Source organism: Etheostoma cragini, chromosome 2, assembly GCF_013103735.1.
Source record: "Etheostoma cragini isolate CJK2018 chromosome 2, CSU_Ecrag_1.0, whole genome shotgun sequence".
NCBI lineage: Eukaryota > Metazoa > Chordata > Actinopteri > Perciformes > Percidae > Etheostoma > Etheostoma cragini.
The window spans coordinates 13,232,067-13,256,869 of NC_048408.1; the positions used below are offsets into that span (position 1 = coordinate 13,232,067).

Consider the following 24,803-nt stretch of genomic DNA (forward strand, 5'->3'; position numbering starts at 1 on the left):
TTGTTCTCTGTGATCTGCCAGAGCTGTCAAAGTCAGGAAGTAAGTGGCGCAACTCTGGCATCTGTGATAGGCTGTGTCAACGTCTTTTGGCCTACCACCCTTGTGAAATCTCCCAGCCATAATGGCTTTTAGCCCTGGCCTTGCAGTGCTAGCGCAAGGAGAAATCAAATCTGGCTGGACTCCCGCCAGCTTGTGTCCCTGCTCCTCCTGGTTTTCTTGCCAGAACCAGGGCCCCTCTATCCCTTTATTTCTCTCAGCAGTTCCGTGCATTAATTGCATTAAGTTTATATCGTTACGGCAGAGGGTGGCTCCTGGTGTTTGAAAGGAACGTTTCCAAAACTGATACTCTGTCTTGACAAAAATCAACTCATTATCCCTTTAGTGGTCACTGCCATGTACATTTTGTTTTAGTGGCAGAAATTAAACACTTGATGTTATACATGTATCTGCAAATGTCTTGGCACTGCACAGATAATCTTATTCAGGAAAGTGGGACGAGAAGCAAGGGATTGCAGATTGGCCACATACACTCCATGTCATGCCATTTGAATAATTAGAGCAGGTTTTAGATGAATCATTATGTCTTAATGTGCCACCTGCATACTGAAAAACACTTCATGCAAGCAATTGCTGCGTGTGTTACTTTTCCTCGAATTTACCTCACAATTACTCAATTAATACAATATGAAATTTTTATGAAAGAATACGTTTGTGCTAGTAACTGCAGGGATATGGGTGACTGTCTACAATTTTTTATCTAGAAGTAATTGTAGTTACCAGAATTTAAAAATGTAGAGCTATGGAGGCCCGTGCAACTTAGGTGAATTATATGTGAATTGTTAAATGCTCTGAAGTAGGGATCAACCAATACTAGTTTTTAAAGGCCGATACCGATTAGAAGTAGTTAACGTAACCGATATTTGGAAACAATATGTATTTGCAATGAAAATATAGTCAAAAATTAAGATTTTTGATTGTTGCAAACTCCAACACAACACTTTGTATAAATGCTTTAAGCAGTTATTTATTACATGAGACACTTTCAGCATAATACCCAGTAACAAATAGTCAGATAGTGTTGGGGGCGGGACATTAAGTCAGATTCAGTGTTGTGTGAAACCAAAGCAGAGGGACAGACACAAAGCTGTGGCAAAGCCAAATTAACTTTATCGGTTTAGGAATTTAAACGCAGATACAGATAATCTGCAAACTGCCAAAAAACTGACCAATCGGTCTATCCCCACTCAGATGCAGAAACAGACAAAACACACACACAAATTACAAGTCACCCCTATAGGAGTGTAAGCCGACACCATGCGGGTGCAAAGCAACATGATGGAAAACCTCTCCAAAGAAAAGAGAGCATAGACAATCACAACACACATGACAAAATCCATAAACAACCTTCTTTTGAGTCAAGGTAGATGTGGGCACTGGGGGGAGGTCCCTGCCACACTAGGAACACATCTCACATTACACACTTATTCAAATTAAGACACATCATGTATTAGAGTGTTCACCAGTTACAGAACATAATAATAAGCCTTGAACCTTTCTTTGAGCCTATGTTGACAAAATACAGAATTCCAGTAAGATCCCTTTGTTAAGGAACGGGAGAAAACAAATACCATAGTGATGCATGTAGAGGTGGGATTGGCTAAATGTAATGAGATTGCAGGGCAAGAAGACAAAGAAGGAGGACGGAAAAATACTGAGATGGAAAGAGACAAAATAGAGAGAGAAGTAAACAAGTGCAGAGAAATAGAGAAAAAAAAGATTAAGAAAACCAGACAAAAGAGATAAATATAAAACAAAGTAGAAAAAATAAAAAGTACAAAGTTAAAACACACCCGAGGTGCTTTTCCTTTGAGACCTGTACTGTGTATCTCCTGTAATTAACAACAGTCTGTGACACGCATTTCATAACAAGCCAAGCCACAAATTACTTGTTACTGTTTTAAACTTTCAGCAGCTAATTTGGGTTACTGAATTGGTTCAAGACCACAGTTGAACAGATAAATCATCAAATCAAGCTTTATAAGTGTGCAGATCTGTTTTCCTCCGTTGACATCTCTCTACTGACGTTCATTAAAGCTGCCTCTAAATATTACTTCACATTTTGTAATGCAACTGAGTGACAGGCTTTACTATGTTTTTGAAGAAAAATGTAAACATGTATTTATTTATCAAATAAAAATTTTAGGAGGAGAACCCGACCAAGTTCACACATTTGCTACTTATATAAAAGATATATTTTTTATTATTATTCAAAATAATATAACATTCAGAACTACTAAATGTTGCAAATGAAAATAAGGATGTCAGACCAAAATTAATGCAACTTGGCAGGTAATGGGAATATCTATGATGTTAAACATCATCTTTTCTACAACCAGTCAGTCACACACATTACTTCTGAACATTTGATAACATCATGATCATAGACATAATAAAGTGTCTGAAATATGTTGCTAAAATATGTTACAGAGGAGTCAGTCTTAAAAAAATGTAATCTAAATTTGTCCTACGGAGCGTTTCATGCAGAGGTTGAATGCATGTGCACCAGCCAAAGGCAGTATAAGAAAAACAAAGTTGTTTTTTTTTTAACATTAAAGCATGTAAACATGTTCTAGTATAAACTAAAAACTCAAGTATAATCCGGAAAATGATATTTTAAAGTTGCCCTTTAATTTCCATCACCGGGGACAATACTTTATGTGTATGTACTGGAGAAATAAAAACTGCTTTTTAATCCAGTCCGACAAAATTCAAAACACATTCATATCTTTGTGAAGTCTCAAGAAGTATCAACAACTAAAAGATAAAAAATTAGGCTTATTAAATTCAATCTGCCTTCAAATGCTGTCTTTACATTAGAAGCATACACAATTTTAATAGAGAACGTGTGTTAAACTGTGCCCTACACTGTGTGAGTGTAGAGAAAAGATTTGTTTTGACATCCTGCTCAGGGCTGGAATCACTAATCATTAATAATTATGAGTCTAGTGAAATGATGTAAGAAACACTATGTAATCCAAAACCCATTGAAAGCTGGCGAGGTTTAGGCAAATTGTCTCCCCGCTCTACAGTCACATTGCAATGCCTTACCAGAGATTATTGAAGAAAACAAAACTAAGGAGACAAATGAATATTCATGGTATGACCTTTTGCAGGGAGCTCATCGTGGAGGCAGCCAGTGGTTCTGCATTTAAATGGGCACAACTCAAACATCACTGCAAATAACGAAACTCTGTGGTACTCCCCCAGGGAGTCTAGATGTGTTTGAACTTGAATTGTATAAATAAAGTGCCAATTACCCCTCTAATTGGGACTAACAAAGCTGGTTGCCAGTTGTGCTTGGTCCCATGTTTACCGCGTATCTTTAAATCTCCAATTTAAAGTCTCTAATGAGTTCAATTAATTGAGAATCAGATGAGTGATTAGGGAGCAACAGCCTACTGTTTGGAGCAGTAAGCCCAAGGGAACTAGGTGTTAACAACATGCCACACAGTACAAACAGATATTGGCCCTAATGTTCAATAACAACATTTTCATCAAATCACATCTACAGTATGTGTTTGTTTGAATATAAGATCTTCAAAAAAACTCTCTGATCTCTAGTTTTAATAGCAGGCAATTTACCTTTCATTGCACATACACTGACAGCTTTACATAACTCAAAACACACACCTCTCTTTAAAAGGCAAACAGAAAACATGAACACACTTTTGAACATACAGCTTTTAGCCAAAGCTTGCTCTGTCGCTCTAGGCAATGTCGGTCTGTCGTACGATCAGTCCACCACAGACAGAATTATCTCAACAATTATTCCGGGAATTGTCCAGAAGATGAAGCCTACTGATCCTGGTGTTGCCCTAACTTTGCATTGAACGCCAGCAGGTCGAAGCCTTTATCCACTGAAATAACTCAACATCTAGATCGATTGACACAGCATTTTGTACAAACATTCCTGGTTCCCAGACAATAAAACCTTGCTGATCCACTGACTTTTTCCTCTAGCACCACCATGAGGGTTGACATGAGTGCTTTTGAGAAAAAATGTCTTGACAGCTTTGGGATAGATTGACCTGAAATTAGAGACATTCATGCCCCCCCTCAGGATACATTGTAATTACGTTTATAGTTCCTTAACTTTCATCTAGCACTACAACAAGGTGAACATTTTTATTTGTCCAGTACTTACTTTATGGTAAATTCCTTGCAACAAAAATTATTACATTATCAGCTTCAGCTATACTTTGTGTTTAGCACTCACTAGTTATCATCAGAATGCTTTTTAGGTTTAGCAAAATGCTCTTTAGTAGTTATAGAAAAGGTTCCATAGTGGTTGGGGCTTAGCAATTAACCCGGTGGCTCAGGCGTGGTAAGGCTTCTGGTTAGCAGCGTTAATGAGTGATATTGGCGCTGAAAATGGTAAACAACCATGAGAGTCAGAGACACGACTACAAAGCCACTTCTGGCATTGGCCTCGAGAACTGAACCACTACTCCCTCCAGATTTGTTTTGTTTCAGGCCAACCACAGGCAACAAAAAAACTTGAATAAATACATTCTACTGACACCATCTGGGCCGGTTACTCGTGGGGAGCTCTCGTTCAGAGCTCCAAAAGTTGAAAGAAATGGGGACATTTTTTGTCCTGTTTCAAGGGCATGTGTGAAAGGGGTTCATGTTTAAGGTTTGTCTGGCATATTTGCTCTTCAAGAACTGCAATTGTTACTAATCTTCCTGTGCAACTGTCCGATTCATAGATACAGAAACCTTCTCTGAGATGGAATATTTTATTCATTACAAGCATTTGGAGTGAGGGGGTTGAATTTTTGAAAAGTGACAAGATCAGTTAGTTACATTTAGAGTTAGAAAACTGTCTCTCATCAACTCAGGCTTACATCCATGAGGACTGGTATAAGTAGAATTTGTTTGTACGTAAACAGGTGTCTGAGGAGAAAATCAACCCAGTAAGTTTCCATCTAGATTATTACCCGTGACATTTGTCTGACAGAAGCCTCAGGCAAGCACGTTTGACAGGCAAAGAGCCTTTTTTATTTATTTTTTTAAATGATGTTACCTCGACTTTGCCATGGTCACTCAATTTGAATTCACAACACCCCAAAAATACTAATGGATTTGCAAAATAACAGAGAGGGAGAAAGGGAGCAAGAATCACTCAACATTATCTCTGGACCGAGCTCATGTGGTGATATGCAGACCAGCGGTTAAACCAATCTGTGATTAAGCTTCCTGAAGGGGCGTCTGAGGCTAAACATGACGGATGTTTAACTACTCATTAAACCGGTTCACAGTGTAGAAAACTAGTAAAGCACTGAAAAGCGTGGGCCAAGACTTCTAGTTTTGCCAATGTTGTGAAGGAGTAGAATGTTTCTGCTCAGCCAAAGCAACATCGTTTCAAAAAACACCTTTGAGTTCCGCCTCAGGATGCTGTGAAACGACTCAACACTGCTTGGTCATTATATTACTGAACAGCCATTACTGCGCAGATCAACCCTACAAGCCACCATTAGCAAGAATCAGGTACTGCAGATTTATTAAGCGAACCAGATGCGTAGACTATAAAATGCAATGTGTATGTATAATGTATAGCATATAAAAACAGAGAAACATAGATAGATTTCTAAATGTTCCTTTTTGAGAGATATTTTGGATGAAAATTGACAATTAGACTAAATATGCGTAATCTGAGTCCGTGCTCAATGTATTTCTGCTGTCGTTTTCATTTTCCAGCTCCAATCCAGTAACCGCACAGCATGGCGTACAGACGCTTCCCTAAAATTTGTCTCATTCAGAGACCCGAGTCTCAAACGAGGCTCTGTGACTGTCAGATGGTCTGAGATCTCCCATATCAGCTGAGCAATCACGTAAACCTAATGTACAGCAGACTGCAATATCACGACTCCTCCAAATCTCTGAGAACACAGATGGGATGAGTTATATTTTGAATTTGCTCAAACTTCTGAACATGAGCAGAAATCTTGCTGAAACACATATGAGCTATTACAGTCCAGGGCTTCATGAATTAATTTAAATAAATCAATGCATCATTGAGGTAAATACTGTAAGTTCCAGATGCACAGTAAAAGAGGTTAATTTTCCAACAAAAGACGCAGAAGAGGAGGGAAGAGTAAATTATGCCTACATGTGAGGTGACTGCTGAGAGAAAAGGTGATCTACAGTAGAATAAATATTTGAAAAAGAAAATACAGACCGTCCGAAAAGCCTTACTTCATTATTTTCCATAACGTTTTTATATTTTGAATTGTCATCTATGCTTCCCACCCTTCACATAAATAAATATGTTTCCAGCATAAATTAATTCAGAAAAACGGTAGAAATAGGTGCATACAAATTCACCAGAACGCAGAAAATTAAGCAACCCCAAATCCCTATGGCTATGGGTTGCCAGGCCAGGTGTGAATAGGCCAAATGTTGTTGCCATCTAACTAACCTCTACGAAATGACGAACAAAAAGAATGCAACATTAACACTAGTCAAGTGTAGAGTTTGCAAAAGGGTTAATGGAAGCAGAGTAGTGGAAGCAGAGAGACAAGAGTCAAATGAAGTGAGTTTTCACCCCAGCCTTTCAACTTTTGTTATACCTTTGTAACCTGTGAAAAAACATGGAAACTCATCTTATCTCCTTGTACCAAAACAACCCTGGAGGACCTAACAGCAGCATATTTCTAGCATGACACCTATGCAGTTTCCATACCAGCCCTCCCCTTTTTTTGCCTGATTGTCTCGTTCACCCCTCTTCCCCTGACTGGTTTTCTCCTGATAAACCTTGTCTCTCTTCAGGCTGTCTCACCCCTATCTCAATCTCCCAGTCAAACACTCCATCATTCTAACCCGCTTTATTCGCTGCCTCGCCTCCTCCCACTATTAAGTGAAGCACTGCAGACAAGACGTTGGCTGCTCTTTACAATGGCCCCTGTATTCACATAGCTGTTTACGTGTCTGCAGACAGCCCTTACCAAAATTACCAAAGCAGCCCTCTTCACAACAAGGGCCAAAACCCAAACAGCGCCCATGCACAGACGCCCCTTTGTTCCTCTCTATACATTGTGCATACCTGAGTGTCAGTGTGTGGGACTTGTTACAACTGAATGCCAAATAATTGTGTCAATACACAGAAGCAACATATAAAATAAGCAGTGCTGTCAGTTAAACTTGTTATTAACGCAAACCCATTTTAACAATTTTTTTATTGCAAGATTAACGTTCTTCTTGGCTTGGCAAACTTTGTAGTTTTTTTTCCCATGCTGTTGCATCAACTAGTAACGTTAGAAAAACTACAACACCACACCGAATCTAGCTAGATCCAAAGCAAAACAACAGGGACGCCGCACACACACTTGTGTGGGCTTATGAGCCGGCCAAAGAGAAGCAAAGTTAAGTTTTGAGTCGAAATGGATGCCAATAAGATTCTGAATGGAAAGTTTACTTTTTAAAAGTTGTCAAATGGCTCTACTGACAAGACCAAAGTGATCTGTGTTTTTGTCGTGAACTGAGCTATCATCGCAGGACGTCCAGTCTTAAATATCACTTGATGGCCAAGCACACAGCTGATGCAAATTCCCCGCCCCCTTGTCAAAGTATTTTTTTCAATCTTTTATTGATGGACAGTGTTACATTGTGTGAGAGATTATTTGCTCCAAGTGAGAATGGTACATGTGAAATTGAACACTACAGTAGGCTATATGCTAATGTTGTTTTCATTTTTATTTTATTTTTAAATGACACAAACCAAGCTGATCCACTTTTCCATGTTTATGAGAGCATTAAAATGAGAAAAGAAATAATGGGCCAAAAAGAAATCAAGAGACATATAGAATAGATAAAAATGTGTCATTAATTGCGAGTTAACTATGACATTAATGTGATTAATCACGATTACAAATTTTAAATCGTTTGACAGAACTAAAAATAAAAGTTTTTTTTTTTAGAGATGCATGAATGTGCGCTTATCTTCCACCGGTTTCAACATGTAGTTAAGGTTTTCAAGACAGTAAATTATTCTTTCTTGTGTCTCTATACCAGCGTAATGGATTTCAAATGAAACAACTACCACAAGTACTGAATTTTAGCTTTAAGGGCATTAGTAGGTTTTCTTCGGGGGCATGAATAAAAAGGGCTTGAATTTGTACACGTTTCATAGAATGTGGTATGGAAATGGAAATTCTTTTATAGGAGTAACCCCTTGAGATGTAGCATCTCGTCTTCGAGGGGGTGCTTAAAAGGCAAGAAAATAAATTTACAATTAGACAAGACAGCAAAACAAATTGAGGGATGTAAAAAAAAAAATTTTAAAACATACATCACAAACACATACTGATAGACTAAAGACAAAATCTCTCCATCGTAAACACTAAAAGCCAGCACTATCTCCCTGTCACTGTTTCACTTAACAGCCAACGCTCTGGAGTACAGAGCCGTAACAAGTACATGCACTTGTATGAAAGCAAATGGTGAGCCAATACATATAAATAGGACAGCTTTCAAAAACTTCGTGAAAAAAAGAAATATATATATATATATATATATATATATATATATATATATGCATGCATACTGCATGTATAGGGACAATCACCCTGTAGGACTGCACAAGTGGACATGTGTGCAGCCATATGTGTATACTGAAGGTAGATGGAGGGAAAAGCCCACCAGCTGGGGTTCGGCACAAATTTTCTACCTTTCGTCTATGCTCCTCTTTAATTGCACAGCACTGTAACGCTGATGCTACCTACCTACAACCCTAATACTGCAGGAGATATCAACATTGCAGTTTATCATGCAAAGTGCCAACATAAGTGGGGCAGCTAAAATGAAGTCTGTTATTCTCAGAATAGATACACTGCCCACATTATCAAGAGCACTTCTGTTAGGATGTATCTGGGTTTTTTTTCTTTCCGAGGCTTTGCAGCTCTTCCCATTGCTTAGCGCCATCCAAGCAAATTGTGATTGTTTGACATGCCAATAGACCAGAGCACATTTTTCTCCCATCCCCAAAGGCTGTGTGACTAGCCAGACCCTCCTCCGCAGCACTGTGGAGGGTCTGGCAATGCAAGACTAGTATTGTTAATTCACAACCATCCTAACCCTGGATTTACACCAACTGCGGAATGGTTGCGGATCCTTCAATATCCACCTGGTCCGGATTTGTTGCAGAATGGCTGCGGCCTTGACTAACAGCTGAAGTTACAAAGACCCACGAGAAGTCGCAAATTCAAGTACGATCACGCGATGAAACAGGATGTAGTTTCTATAAACAAAACCACAACACCTCTTACAGTATCTATACACTTCCGGCCTGTCTCTGCCCATTATGACATTTTCAAGGTGTAGTGCAGGGAAATATGATCCGCCGTGAGCACGGTGTATTTTATATTTCAAAATTAACCGGACATTTTATTTTGTTTCTGTGCTCAACTTCCTGCCCCGCACAATTGGCCATGTGCTGAATTGCTGCAGAGCTCTCCGGCATCCGGCAAAAATAGAAGCTCTACGTATCTGCTCCGGCGGCCTGCGGATTGCAGATCAGATAGCTGTTCCGCAGTCGGTGAAAATAGACACATTGACTTTAATGGAAAACTATTGACTCCACCGCCATTCCGGACCGGATCCGCAGTCGTTCCGCAGTTGGTGGTAATCAGGGGTGAAAGGCACATTATCTAAAATAAGGGTTATGTGCATTTCTCTGTGGATTTTGAGACTTTCACAGTATTTATATAGCACCTCAACCTATTTTATAATAAAAAAAGACATGGAAATCATACAATATGGGACCTTTAAGCAATACCAACCAATTAATTGGAATATTCACACCACCCAAAACCTTTTGTAGCGAAAGTTTTTTTAACCTAAAAAAAACAACTAATGTATTAATACCTTTTTTAATTCAATTATTCATTGCAGCTTGATTCATTAGAGCAAAATAAGATGGACCTTAAACTGGTGATTTCATTGAGCAATGAAACTATAGCTACATAGTAGTAGCTTTGTCATGTTTATTCAATATTTATTTAGTTTTTATTATTTAACAATTTCCTCTAATTGTTTTTTGAAGTACACTGTAACCATGGCTCTAAAAAGTACTAGAGAAATAAAGTTTAAGTTTACTAATGATACAATTGTCCTTGTTTAGATTCAAAGTCATACTGAAGGTCATTAGCAGGATACATCAGCAGGTATTAAGAGAAAGCTTTGCCTGAACAAAGACAAGAGCTGAAAGAGGGAGGAAGCTGAACTCATGGTGCCAAATACTGTATACCTTGATAATAAAATAACTCTCCAGTTTAAATTTTCCGTGTTCCCTCCCTTGACATGTGGAGAAGTAAGCCCTGAGAAGGAACTTTTGCTTGCCGCAATTTTCACATAAGTGAAAATGACGGGAAGCAAGAAATTAATGCAAAACACAATGATGAAGAGAAAACTAAACATTTAAATATTCATATTATGCACTGTATTTATATATGTGTCTTTCTGAAGCCCCTCTAAACAATTACACAGATATAACACTGCTGCTCCAACACATGTATTTACACCATTTAGCATCAATACCAACTCAAACATAACACTAATGAGTTGAAAAACAATGCATGCAAGAGAGAGGGAGACAAAGAAAAATTGAGATTTCTTATCTCAGCTTCACTAGTGCCACCCGGGGCAGCAATCAGCAACCCTTCCATTGCCTATCAGATACTGCTCTCACTGCCATCAGTAACTACCAAGGCATATGCAGGGCTTAAAGTGACAAACACAGTGTGTTTTGATATGCACTTATTAAAGTTAATTAGACTGGCAAAACAGTTAAAGTCCTTCTTACATTACACAATAATAAAGTCATCATTTTTAAGAAGTAAAGGTTTTGGATACATTTTTACTTCTTCCAACCATAGGCCTATATTAAATTAAGAGTCAATGAATGTTTTGTGAAAACAAAACTTTCTAGATTTGTAGTGTTGTTACTTTGGTCAGGTCATCATCAAAAAAGCTATTTGGTAAATTCATGATTTTGTCCATGTTGACATTAGTTGCTTCATGTACATTTATTAAAAACTTTGTTTATCTTTTCATCAAGCTAGACTTCTAACCTCTGGGACAAGGCTGCTATGTTAAAATAACAGCCATGCTGATTCCAAACAGACACATGAACATGCACAAACATTGTTTTTATCACAAAACTGTTGTGCCAATGTACTCGCTGCCAGGATTTGTATACCCTGGCTGCGGGAGCATGCGTGCACAGAGAGCGGAGTTTTGTGACTAGCATCTAATGACTAACTAGCACTTTCTCACAGCTGCTGTCGTACAGTGAACGTCTTACTTAAACATACGTGTGCAGCCGGGTGCTCAATTTGAGGCACCAACCCTACTTTGCATCTGACTGGCTAGAATTTGTTTCATTGGTAGGTGGAAGTTTGATGGTTGATTAAACCTAGCGTATCAAAAACAAATCCCATGTGGACTTTTCATTTATTTATTTATTTTTGTAAAATAGTCATACCCAAAAAATCCAGCCCCAGACTAGAGTACTTTAAACTCTGCGTTAGTTAGAGTTAATTTGTCTCACATGATTGGTAGGTGAAATCAATAGACAAAAAAATATAAAAATGCATGCAAGTTCCAGAATTTTTTTATTTATTTATTTTTCACGGCCACACGCCGGAGATCCGGCAAGTTCCACGATGCACATTAGTTTTTTTGTGCCTTGAGTGTGTGCATTTTTTGTATGCTTCTGCTGTACCAAGTGTGTTTCGGTTGAGACCTATTTCACACTTTTTCTCCACAACATACAGTAGGGATAATACCACGTCAGGTGTAAGCACTTTACAATTCATTAGGGGGCCTCAAGGGGAAAAAAATCCAGCTGAGGCTCAACTGAAATCTTGGTGATATGTCAGTGGTTAATGTTTTTCTTTTGGGGGCGGCAAGATGCCACTGAAAATCACCAGACCGTAGTAGTTCAGGAAGGTTTATTGCAAATATTTATGCACATTCCACGCTCTTCCTTCATCTACAGCATCAGCAGTCTTTAGGCTTTCACCAAGTAATAAAGTAATAAAGCAAAAGAAAGAGGGAGTTATGTAGATGTGATGTAGAGGCAAACAGATTAAGAGATGGTGGAGGTAAAAATTATGAGAGGAGGTGGTTCGGGCTAGGAACGAGAAAACAAAAAAACAAAAAGGAAAATGAAACAAGCCAAAAGAGCACCGAAAAGAGTGTGAGGGTAGGAGGAAAAGAGATTTGACTTTACCTTCAGTGGGGTTGATAGCTTCTGGTAAGCAGTCCCAGGGGAGGGTCCAGATAGGGCAAGGATGAGGAGCAAAGACTGCCTCGATGCCATTTTCCTAGGGGAAGAACACACACACAAAAATAAATGTTACCATAGAGACCCCTCTACAGCTTCAGGATCTGTGGTCAAAATGGCTGTAATGAAGCGATTTAAAGTGCACCATCCTTGAACAATCCCTGTGTTGCCTTGCTCATGCTCATCTGAAGCTATACCCGAGGAAAGGACTGCTAGTGTACTTATTACTCTCTTTAAAGAGACAAAACAACTACAGTACATATTCTCGCACATCCCATTCACTTCAGAAAAATACTAGGGATCACTGAAATCTGACGTGTAGTAAAGCACTTTCTGTTTTTTTCATTTGGTTCAAAATGTCAATTAAGATGTTCTTGTAGCCCTATACATTGGTGGATAGTTCTATTTATAATAAAAGATCGAAAAAATCTTTCGGATTAATGTAGCGTGGTAAAAGTACAATATTTCCCAATAAAATGTAGAGAAGTAGAAGTAGAAAGAGGCATGAAAAGAAAAGATTAAATCTGTACTTGAGTATATGTACTTAGTTACATTCCACCACTATATTCTGGCACAAGGACAAGCAAGTAATCTGACATCTGTGTTGTTTAGGCCACACATTCACAATGCGCCAGTCATATTCTCAAGTTGTATTAGGTTGGAACACTACATTCAGGATGGTAGAGATGAGTCTCAAATGACAAGCTAAATCCTTATGCCCAAATTAGGGCTAAACAGAGTAAGCAGCCAGTCACACAGCTGGTTAGTTTCAGCACACACGTTTCCACAGGGACGGGCACAGACTTTTAGTTATCCCAGTTTTTAGAACACCAGCTTTCCAGTAAACCGCACTCTGCCAACAGAAAATCCAAGAGTTCCCTGAATTTTGATTAAACTGGTCCTGTTAACTCACCCGCATATTTTACTGCTATCATAGATTGAATTGTTGTCTAATGTTACATAGCAACTTTATTTAAAGACCTGTCAATCACTTAGTCAGTGAGAGCGGTTAGGTTTTAGTCTGGGTCTTGAATTTTGATAGTGGGGAAAGCTACTATTTTGTTTACATTGTAATCACAGTTAGCGCATGTACAGCTCATTGCACAGGTAGTTTGACTGGCACGCATCAGCGTGTGTTCACTGGAGTGAGAAAGAGGGAGTTTATGAGCCATTCATATTGTGGCTAGAGTAGCGGGATGGGCCTGGTGCCTCTGGTTAGCAGCAGTGAAGGATTGTGTGTCACCGTGTCAGATCTCTCTGTCTCCATGTAATTGCCTTGGGACGCACACAGTCATATATAGTCATACACATATACACACCGACACACCCCCCCCCCACACACACACACACACCTTGGCCAAGGCAACACAACAGCTGCAGTGCAGACATGATGGTGGCGACACGCAGCCATCCTTGTAATCTCTCCAGGAAAATAAAGAATGGTGGCCATTGTTGCCGCGTGCATTCCTCTCAGTTTTAATATCTGATTTCTACCTGCCATGAAAACTGTCATTTGTGCGTATCTGTGGCTAACTAAATTTCATCCGGCAGCATGGCATGTTTAAGGCAGATCCCATCCTGACCACCCAGCTCACTCAGCTGCATTCAAACTCTCCAAATGCTGCTTTCTCCCTGCCATCCCCCATTGTTATAGACATTTAGCCAGCAGGAAATCACAGACATATTTCTGCTGAGAGAGCAGAGCAACAAGGCCAAGAGAAAGTCTGAAGGCTTAGTAGTGAGAGGTTAGTCATGGCTGAGAAGACAGTCTCCTTTTAAACAGCTGGGCCTGCTTATCTCCTTCTGGAAAAGCTAGTAGAAAAATGTTGCAGAGGCCATATTTGGTGTGCTACAGATCTAATAATGCAAACATACATAAATAGTATATAATATAATAATGTGTGTGTGTGTGTGTGTCTTGTCAAAGCTTCCTGAGGGAACTGCATTTTAAGAGAGTGGACACATTATGCTACTGTTGTGGGCACACTTTCAGCCTTTACAATAAACTACTTAGCCTGGCAATAAAACTTGTTTTGTTTTGGACTGGATTCATTGTTTTTATTGTACCTGAAATGAGACTAAGCTGAATGTGCATTGTCTGCATTAGCGAAGTGGCAACAACATACACTGATAAGACTGAGTGCAGTGCAGTACTGTTTACATAAACAGATTTTGTTAGTCTTGACTGATAACAAATACTGTCATACAAACAACATATGTGAGAAGAAAATCATCTGTACAAACGAGCATCCTAAAACAGCCCATTTAAAATGTTAATTCTGTGACTGAAAGCACTTAACGTTTAAGGACTGGGAGGAAGACGAAAAATTGAATAATTAAGAAAGTCTGCCAGAATTCAAAACATTAACTCAGAGCTACACTCTTGAAGGCACAAATAGCAGAAAATGGGTGCATGAAATTACAGGGATAATAGTTAACAACCAGTTGGAGCCTTCAAACCCTTTACCTTTGCTTTAAAGGGGATACTGGGAGACAAAGTGTGACCACAGAGAGGTAAAACATGATTAGAAATAAGCAAATGTAATTATTTACTTTAAGTTTAGTCATTGTGGGCCTCGGGCCACCGACAAAGGGAAGCTGTGTGGTCAGCTCCTGGCCTTCTTCTTGCTCCAATAGGCTAGCTGGGTTGTCCTCTACTGAAGGCCCTGGGAGGCTGGCTGTGGGACCTGGGGGGATGGAAAGAGCCATGCCACAGGCATCGGCTGCCCGAAGGACCCCGGGTACTTCCTGAACACGGCTGTACCAACGCAGCAGGTACGGGAGCAAATGTAGAGTGCTCGCAGCATGGGCTTGGAGGGAACACTATAAAAGACAATAAAAGGAATGAAAGAGAAAAGAAGAAGAAGAAGAAAAAAAAAAATATTGATTAAGTGACTCATCTGACATGTCATCTCCAGTGGAGCGAGATGTCAGGTTCCACCAGGATTCACTCATCACAATGGTGGATGGATAGACACGAGGGGCCGGCAGGAAAAACATCAAAACAGCGTTAGCAGGCGGGAGGATAAAGACACAAACAGAGACATGATCAGAGGCACAGTGTCACTGTATGCAACTATATGTGGAAAACAGAAGAAAGAGAGAGAGACACACAGACAAAGAGGGTAAAGGGGCATCCGCAGTACGACAAATGGGCGGAGTGGAAAGGATCCTTCGTGGCCGCATGTGTCGTGGACAGTCATGGCTGTTCAGAGGAGACACGCTAGGCTGAGTGTGAAACCGGAAACCACTGGAGCACAGCTGACTACTAAAAGCCTCATTGTGAGAACTTCAGTTCATTCCCACAGTCGAGGAATAGTTTGAGGCGGCTGAAGGGTGAAATGGAGGTTGAGACCCACTTCACTGCCTTGACAGTGCAGCATTCCTGACCATTACGATATACCATGGAATTAAAATGTTCTCTCTGGCCTCCTTACTTTAACTACTAAATTTACTTATAAAATATGCAGCCATTCTCCTTAATGAATATTCAGAAAATGTTAATGAGCTTTTGAAGTCTTGCAGAAAGTTTTTAAGTTAAGAGTTTTAAGTTCAACAACAACCCACGAATTCTTATACTGTTGCGGAAAGAAGAAGAAAAAACGTTCCCAAGGAAAGTCATTGAAAGGCATTTCAACCTGCTGCATTTCAATAGAAACCCTCCTATATAGTACACTGTTATCACTTTTTGCCAGGTGGCTCTAGACCACCTCTGAGAGCACAACCTGTGCCAAGTCTGACGCAGCGAGTCTTCTTAAGTCAAGTTTTTTCCTGGATGGATCTATACGGGGCTGGGTGTACTGCCTGCTCACCCTGATCACTGTCAAAACCATAAGTCATGTGACCGGTCATCATAATAAAGACATTTAAAAAAAGCCAGAAAATACCTGTAAAGGGGAGGAGGGGGGGAATCTGTAACCTGAAGGCACCATCTATATGAGGTGACATCAGACTAAAGTCATATGTGCTACCGTTTATTTTGAGACACAGAGCCTCGTATTGCTACACTTGATTTCTCCCGACACAATAATAAGTATTTTGCTTGGAGGAAATGTTGTAAAGTTCACAGTGTGTCAGTGCAAAGTAGAAGGCATTGATACTAACATTAAACGAGAATGTATGTGTGGATCCGAATTACACAACAATTTAAGACAAGGGGTCATCACAGATAACACTCAAATGTAAATCATAAACTCCAAGTCCCTTACCAAGTACTCATAGATACATGGCAGCAGCACCACATCTGTCAGAGTGAAGTACAGTCCTTCGGCAAACACATGCTCCAGCGGAGGCAGGTCTGTGGTCTTCACTTTCCTGATCTCAGAGTTCTCTCTGGTGGTCGAAGTCGGAACTGAATCCACAGACAGCTTGGCCAGAGCCGCCCTGAGCTCAAGTCTATCACGTACCTTAGGTGACTGTCCAGGTTCAGGCTCAGAATCAGGGTTCCCTTGGCCTTCAGCGGACTCATTCTTTTCATTCTGTCTCTGCTCTTGGAGTTTCTGTCTCCGTATCTTGTCATCATTGTGGACTTTGACAGGCTCCGCCAGCCTTCGCTCTAGGGCGAGGATGGAGAGAGGCAGCTGCTGATATTGATTTGTTGGATTTGTGAGGTGTTCTTCCACTGCAGAGGGAATGCCAATTTCACACAGTCTGGTCCACTTGCTCACCTAAGAGCAAGGGAAGAAAAGATGTGTTTTTTAATACTTATATTGCAGTTCCTTCACTTATTTACCAATCCATTACTGTACAGTAAAAATAAAAATTATAAACAATGATGATAATAATAATAATACCTATATAGACAAACATAGAAGGGTTCTAACGCTCCGCGGTTTGAACCCTAATTAAAAAAAAAGTAAGGAAAAATATCTATGTATATGTATACACATACATCTGCACCCCTATACACTTCTATCATACACATTAATCATACTGTACATCTATATATATATACACATATACATACACATACACACATATATTATAGGCATACATTCCCAAACATTTACCTAAGAAACATAGAAGTTGATTTGTGTATAAACAAAAAGAAAAGAAAAAGTTATCACACGCAATAACGTTAAAACACAGTTCACAGTTAGTTCATTCATTGTTAGTCATAATTTGTGCGCATATTTACTCCTCTTAAGTGCGTTTAACTATGCATGTCGAATTATGTTTTTCTTTCCCAACTGCTTCCCCTGCTTCTGGTCTTCTTTACATTATTTTACATGTGTTAGACGGGAAGGTGGGGGCAGTCAAGGTATTTACGATCCTAATGACCTGAGGGTAGAAATACTATGACTGATGCTACGTGGACTTGTACTTTGGTCATCATGTGTGTCCCAGCTTGCCACTCACCTCGGCACAGGCCTTCAGACAGGTCTTCTTGAACCCCAGAAGTGCCAAAACATCCTTTCTAGAAGGGTCAGCCTCCAGGGTCTTGTGGATGATATGCCTCAGGACCACCGCCAGCCCTGCCCTGCAAAGCCTCCCAGTCTCATCCAAAACAGCAGGGAGGCGACAGCCCTTGACCAGCTGGGGCAGATCCTCCAGCTGCATGTCAGACACATCCAAGCACTCCGCTAGCTGACTCTTTAGTGACTTGGAGCTGGCAGGTTTGGTGAAGACCAGGAACACTTTGAAGGACGAGCAGTCGCAGTAGGACAGGAGAAAGAGGGTGATGGAGGTGTGCAGCGGAAGACGCGGCTCCTCGGTTTCAGAACACACTTCCAGATAGAGGGAGAGATGCTGTTGCTTTACCTCCGTGTGCTTCATCGTTGATAGTAGTTAACTGTGGAGTAGAAAGAGAGGGAGGTTTACAAGTAATTAGCTATGTTTGGAAAGGTGTTCAGGTGTATTTTTAAACTATGACAGCAAGAACGTGTTAGCTGAAATAGCAATTCGGATCCGAAATGACAGGAATAGAAACTTACAACAGCTGTAGTATTGCAGATAAAAACACCGGCAATTTCAATAAAACCCACGTTGTTATGGTACACACTTCCTGTCACGGTGCTGGTGTTTCTTCTTCTTTTGTTGTGCTGAAGGCAGTTTTAGCTGGGTTAGCTCCACAGCGCCCTCAGGTGTCGGTAACACCTCATAATAGCTATCATTAATAAATGGTAAATGTGTACTTTATTCAACTTTAGTTGGTTATTTTACTGCTAACGAACAATGAAATGGTGATTTATAAGGTTTACTAATGATTAGTAATATTATAATGTATGTTTATTTATCATTAGTTTAGTGTAAATAAAATAATTAGTTTATACATTTAGATAGTTGACAACTTGTCAATGTTAATAATTGTTTTGTAAAGCATCTTTAAAAAAATCTTTAATCAAGTAACATTAATTTTTTATCCAAATCTAAAAATCTCCCATGGTGCAAGTTAGAGATACATTCATGCGGCTCATCCTCTCTGTTGGCTTTGCTCACCTCTTCTATTCCTACCCACGCCTCAGGCTTTACAGATAATCCAGTGGTAAATTCCACTCTGAAAATCTGGCACCAATTTAAAAGGTATCTTAAACATACTTCTCCATCTACTATGGCCCCTTTGCTTAAAAAACATTTGTTTCAACATGCATTGTCTGATCCCACGTTTTCTACATTGTATTACAAAGGCCTGAAAACTTTTGAAGATTTCTATTGGGATATTTGTAACTTTGCAGATTTGTCTAGAGAATTTCAACTTCCGCCATCCCACTTCTTCCACTATTTCCAAATCAGACACTACACCAAATCGTTTTTCCCAGCCTGTCCCTCTTTACCCCCAGTTCAAATCCCTCTAATTGTTTGTTAACATTTATTGGTTAATTTTTTTATTTTCTGTTTGTGTGTGTTTGCGGAAGCCTGAATGTTTGTACTTTGTATTTGGTTTGCTTTATGTACTGTATGTTTACATATTGTAAAAAAAAAAGAAAAACAGCAAAGTATGGCTCTTTTTATGACCTCTGGAGATACACAATTGATACCTCACAATTACTTTTATTTGTTTGCTCCTTCTCTATGATTGTGTTATCTCTACCTCACTGTTATTTACTTTCCATTGTGCCCTACCTTTCAATCAAAATATTTCACAAAAAAGTAACATTAATTTGGCCCCATTGATCTTTACAAGAGATTATCATTGACCATTAGTGCATTGATAATATCGTCTTAAATAATGTTAATTATAACGTTTTGCAAAGTATTTACTAACCATTCCAAGGTATTGTAACCACCAGTTGCTAATTTCTGATAGCCATCCAAACAGGTCAAATGTTTATTGACGGTTTACACATGATTTCTTGTTGAGTAAAATAAGATGTTTAACTATCAAATTGCCAATAATTGTTGCTGGTGATTATAGAGTGTTACCTTTAAATTACTTGTAAGTGGTACATGTTAAATGTAGAGGGTAAAGTTATGTCATTTGATTTTAATATAACCAATTTCTACAACAGGTTCCGCGCGTGTGGATTCCGGACATATTTGACGGTTGCACAGGCAGGGAAGCGTCCTCCCCGGCTATCTGCTTCATGAGTAGAGTCGGTGTTCAACCGTTAACGAAAGTCGCGGTTTAAAGGGAGGTTTTTTTTAAACCAGAAGCAGAGTGTAAGGTAACGTAGTCCAACTGAAAATGGTAACCTGTGAACTTGGTTTTGTAACTGACAGTTGACGGGAAAGGTAACTTTAGCTACTGTGTCGTACACTATTCTGGGATTGTGATCCGGGCTCGTCACAGAGCCACCACATCAACTCAATGTTATGTATTTCTTTCTTTCAGTCAAATAAGGACAGTCTCGATCAGCCCTGGTCCGTAGGCTAGTTCCGACCACAAAGGCAGCACGTAGGCCAGGTGTGACTTAAGCATCAGAGTGAACCATATGAAGGAAACACTTGAACAACAGTCCAGAGCTTTTTCTCTGGCCTATTCATCTATTTTGGTCCTCCTTTTTATACTTGAGTTTGTATTAGCTCATCTATGTAATCAATAGTATTGATTATGGTAATCAGTTTAAATGTCTCAAATATAAAAACAATGATTACATGAGCGAGACTGGGTGGGATTTGGCAGCATTAAAGAAAACCAGAGACATTTAGTTCCACCAATACATGTTTCAATTCTCCTTAATAGTTTATGTGGGGTAAAGACTTTTTTCTTCTTTAAAAAAAATAATAATATTGACAGCCCAATCTAACCTTGCTGAATGTGAGAATAACTCTGAAGACATTAAGTAGTAACTGGGTGATTTCAGCTAGGAGGCTGTAGATGCAAGTAACAGTTTGTTTACACTATGGTATAGTGTATTTGTGTGTGTGGTATAAGTGTTTTATTCACTGTAGCAAAGATCTGCAGATATGTGAGTCTTTGAAAAGACATTTTCATGGAATCAAGAGCTGTTTTACTGTACTGTCTGTATTTCATCCCGTAGCTTTCTGCCAAGTCAAATGTCTGTCCAAGTTACCACTGCATGTTTATACAACAGCTACAGCAATTATTTTCTTTTGTCAAATGACATTTAAAATAAATATATATATATATATATATATTTATTTTAAATGTCATTTGTGTGTAACCTAATTTAGAAAGACCTTAGCAGGGGGGTATTTGATAAAGTTGTAACTGTAGCCTAAACAGCTGATATTATTTTTTGACTCTTAGGTAAAGCCATGGCTGGACCTGTCAGTCTGGAGCTGGATCCCATCTTCCTTAAGGGGCTGAGTTACCTGCACTCCAAGAGTAAAGACTCAGCTGAAAAACTCAAAGCCTTACTTGATGAGTCACTTTCAAGAGGAAGTGACTCATCATACCGTTCATTACAAAAAGTAAGGAGCTCGTCATCACGTTTTTATGTTGACACATAAAAGTTTTTTTAATTTACGTTGTATCCTATTGTTGCTTGTTTATCTTTTCATTGGTATGGAATTTATACAGCTGAATGCCAAATATCATCATTGTGTATCCTCAGGATATAGAAGTGTCCAAGGGGTCTGTGTCAAAACTGAGCTTAAGTAAACAGGAGTCCAAGTCCTCCTCAAGTTCTTCATCCTCCAGCAGCAGCAGCAGCAGCAGTAGCAAATCCAGCTCGGAAAAGAACAAGAAAGAGCCAGAGAAGAGAGCTGCTGAGAAGGTATGAGAAAATATATCATTAAACAACCAAAATAAATTCAAAACCACATCAAAATATGTTAGTGTCTTTAAGGCTATCATTGCTTTGTGTATTTATTTATTTTTTGTCAACTATGTTCTAGTTCTGTTTGGTTGCGTGTGACCATGTTTTTTTGCTTACAGCATCAGTTGTGACTGTTAAGTTATCATCAAATGTAAAACCGAATGCATAAATCAGACATTTTTGAGTAACTGTTGAAGCAGCTAAAAGGAAAATGTTTTTTTAGGTTTCGGTTTTCAAGTTTCTTTTAGACCTGCTGCACTCTATCAGGCAAGAAAGACTAAGGAGATCCATACAGTCAGTCCAGAGTCCAACTCCATGTTGGGCAGTTTAATAATAATAATAATAATGAATAAGCCTGCTACAATTTGACAGTGTTGTTACTTATGGCACAGATGTCAGCATGCATTGTCCATACCTGTCTCTGTCTTACCGATAAACAGGTCAGGGTTGACTTGGGTGAGGTGGATCCTCCGAAAAAGCCTCGTTTGGAGAAACAGGAGAACCGTTCTTCCCCAATTACCGTTCAGACAAGCAAAGACCTCCTGCCAAACATAAATGACTACGATGAGACCAATGCCGATGACTTTGCCATGGAAATGGGCCTGGCATGTGTGGTCTGCAGGTACATCCATTAACACACATTGTAATAACAAACAAACTAAATGTATTTTTTTCCTCTACAACAGTACATGAGCTTCAGGGGTTTAGCATGCATTCCAGTCTAATTAAACTTGGGTTCTAACCGGCAACATGCATTTCTATTGCCAAAGACAAATGACTGTGACCATGGGGAACCAGTTGGTTGAGTGCCAGGAGTGTCATAATCTGTACCACCAGGACTGTCACAAGCCCCAGGTGACAGACAAAGAAGTGAATGATCCACGGCTCGTGTGGTATTGTGCCCGCTGCACCAGGCAAATGAAGCGTATGGTGAGGAATACAAAATGTCTTTTTTTAAGAGCATTATCATTGGTAATGTGACAAATAAGTGCATAGTCATGTTACTAGTTTCTGTGTCAGTACTATTTTCTGTCTAAAACAATTTGTTTGTCTACTAGGCCCAGAAACCTCCACAGAAGCCCTCCCCTGCATCTGCATCATCAGCGCCTATTGTAAAAGACACACTGGTAAAAAAGACAGAGCTTAAAGCCAAGCCTGACACAGCCAGTACCTTCCAAGCCTTCAAAAGAACAGAAGTGAAGGTATGTGTTAACTAATTATGGCAGTATGACCCTTTTGATTCACAACCAAATGTGCTCCTGTGTCACCCTTAAGTCTGGCAAAACAAGGATTCTTGTCCCCTAAGTCATTACTGATAGCAAGAGAGAATGTGCAACACTGCTCTAGAAAGCAGTCAACATAACACCTGACAGAGGCAAAAAGGAAGAAAGTAATTTAAAGATCAGACCACTGACTTCTGCTGCTTAGATAGTGTTGCAGTACCATATCATTTCCCCAGATGGGGTGTATTTAAAACTTTTCAGAGTACTTTTTACTTATTGGAGTTCACCCCCGAGTTATTTTACTGCAAACATGTCAACTTGTAGTCAGTGATTTGAATATGTTAATTCAAGTCAGTGGGAATTGTTGCTTGAGCCAGTTGAGATATTGTCTAGCTTGCAGGTAACTCTGCTGATTGACATATCTTGATAAATATGTATTTTTACATTGCATGTTATTTAGCTGACAACTTTTATCCAAAGTGACTTCCAATTAAGTACTTTCCACCTTGAAGGTGCAAACGCCAGACAAAAAGTAGTGAGTGCACCTTTAACTTAGAAAAACTACAAAGAGCCATATGACAGTGCAGCTTTAAGAATAAGAAGATATATCTATATATCTTTTATTATTATTATTATTATTATTATTTTTTTTAATCCGAGATGTGTTTTTAGCCTTCGTCAGAAGATGCGTAGGCTTTTGGCCATTCGGATGTCAATAGGGAGCTCATATCAACATTTAGGAGCCAGGATAGCAAACAGCTGGGATAAATAAATAGATCATTTCTGGGGGACTATTTTCAGTGAAATATACTGTACATTTGGTGTTTTTGGTTGCTATTGTGGTACCTGAGTATAGGTACAGTAATGGGTTTAGACTTTGCTGCTCACTTATTCTTGCTGATCCTATCTTGCATTGATGTACTTCTTTTATTGTTTATTGGTGTAATTTAAAAGTAAGTGTCCTGCTAACTTTACCTACACTTGTACGGGCACATTTTGACAGGAAGCGTAAATGTAAATAAAACCGTGGTGGTTTCAAAATGTATTTCTTCATCTTGAAGAGATGGGTATGTCAAGCTAAATAATTGCAGCAATTAAAGATGGACTATCCTTCTTGCCTTGAAATGGTGTATGAGCTTCAGTTAAAAATAAAACCTTACCTTACTTGTTGTTTGACTCCAGAGATTTCGGTTTATGTCTGTCTTTGCAATATGACAATAAAATCTTACTGTGTTGAATTTGTTTTGCACTGTGATAATTGTGGCAACTGTTTGTAATTTCAGGCATCTACAACATCAGCCAATCCCACCGGCAGCAGCTCCTCTTCCTCAGGTAGCGGTCTTACAGGCTGGGCTGCATTTGGCGCTAAGACAAACCCATCTCTTCCTGCCAGCTCCAAACTAGGTTCCTCTGGCCCAAGTGGGAGCCACAAGACCTTGGCAACTCCCTCTGGCCAGAAACCTGTCGGGCTGTCTGGGCTAGCAGGAGCCAAGTCAGGTCTTGGGAGTTCAAAGATACCTGCAAGCGGAAACGGTAACGGCTCTAGCCAGGTGCTAAAACCTCCTCCACCCCTAACTCTGGGGAAGCAGCCACTGAACCGCTCATCGAGTGGTGAAAGCCAAGGGAAAGGGTCTTCTTCATCAGGGGCCTGCTCCCCAAGTGGCTCACAGGCAAGTGGAGGAGGGAATGGAGGCAATAACGGAGGAGGGAACGGGAACAATGGCAATGGGTCAAAGGCTGCACCAGGGGATAAAGCGCCAACTTCCCAAGAGTCCCAGCTTAATGCCATGAAACGGTTACAAATGGTAAAAAAGAAAGCAGCGCAGAAGAAACTTAAGAAATGAGTAGAGGTAGAGGGAAACAAGGGAGTAGGAAAACATGCTTAAACTGTATGGGATTAGTGCCAGAGCGTTCTGTTTGTAATCTGTACACAAGTAACACCATCCAGTCAAATACTTGAATCTTGCTTTGTGTAAATGCTGCTGGACTGTCTACCTTGTTCTGTCCAAATCTAAGTGTTGAAAAAGTCACTTTTTATCAACAAATGTCATTAAATCCTTTGTCATGAACTGG

At 39.6% G+C, this 24,803-nt stretch overlaps 2 protein-coding genes across 7 annotated transcripts in view; one reads left to right on the forward strand and one right to left on the reverse strand.

Annotated features, from left to right (window-relative positions):
* The window catches only part of gstcd (glutathione S-transferase, C-terminal domain containing), a 45,852-nt gene extending 27,455 nt beyond the window's left edge, over window positions 1-18,397 (reverse strand). The window contains exons 1-5 of the mRNA XM_034897878.1: window positions 18,280-18,397; window positions 17,705-18,137; window positions 16,555-17,013; window positions 14,900-15,169; window positions 12,293-12,386 (exon numbers count right to left, since the gene is read on the reverse strand). Of these exons, the coding sequence (XP_034753769.1) occupies window positions 12,293-12,386; window positions 14,900-15,169; window positions 16,555-17,013; window positions 17,705-18,121 (1,240 nt within the window). The 5' untranslated portion in view covers window positions 18,122-18,137; window positions 18,280-18,397. The remainder of the gene's footprint in view (window positions 1-12,292; window positions 12,387-14,899; window positions 15,170-16,554; window positions 17,014-17,704; window positions 18,138-18,279) is intronic.
* A 1,417-nt stretch (window positions 18,398-19,814) lies between these two features.
* Window positions 19,815-24,796, forward strand: ints12 (integrator complex subunit 12). 6 transcript variants are annotated; one of them, XM_034861012.1, is made up of 8 exons: window positions 19,815-20,017; window positions 20,118-20,189; window positions 20,997-21,160; window positions 21,304-21,465; window positions 21,948-22,129; window positions 22,278-22,437; window positions 22,566-22,713; window positions 24,015-24,796. In XM_034861012.1, exons 3-8 carry the CDS (start codon window positions 21,005-21,007, stop codon window positions 24,572-24,574), a joined length of 1,368 nt encoding a protein of 455 aa, XP_034716903.1. In that variant the 5' UTR covers window positions 19,815-20,017; window positions 20,118-20,189; window positions 20,997-21,004; the 3' UTR covers window positions 24,575-24,796. The 6 variants fall into 6 exon arrangements, with proteins under 6 accessions (XP_034716903.1, XP_034716931.1, XP_034716923.1 ...); XM_034861040.1 differs by having other exon boundaries at window positions 19,815-19,945; window positions 20,118-20,222; XM_034861032.1 differs by having other exon boundaries at window positions 19,815-19,945.
* Window positions 24,797-24,803: the final 7 nt, after the last annotated feature.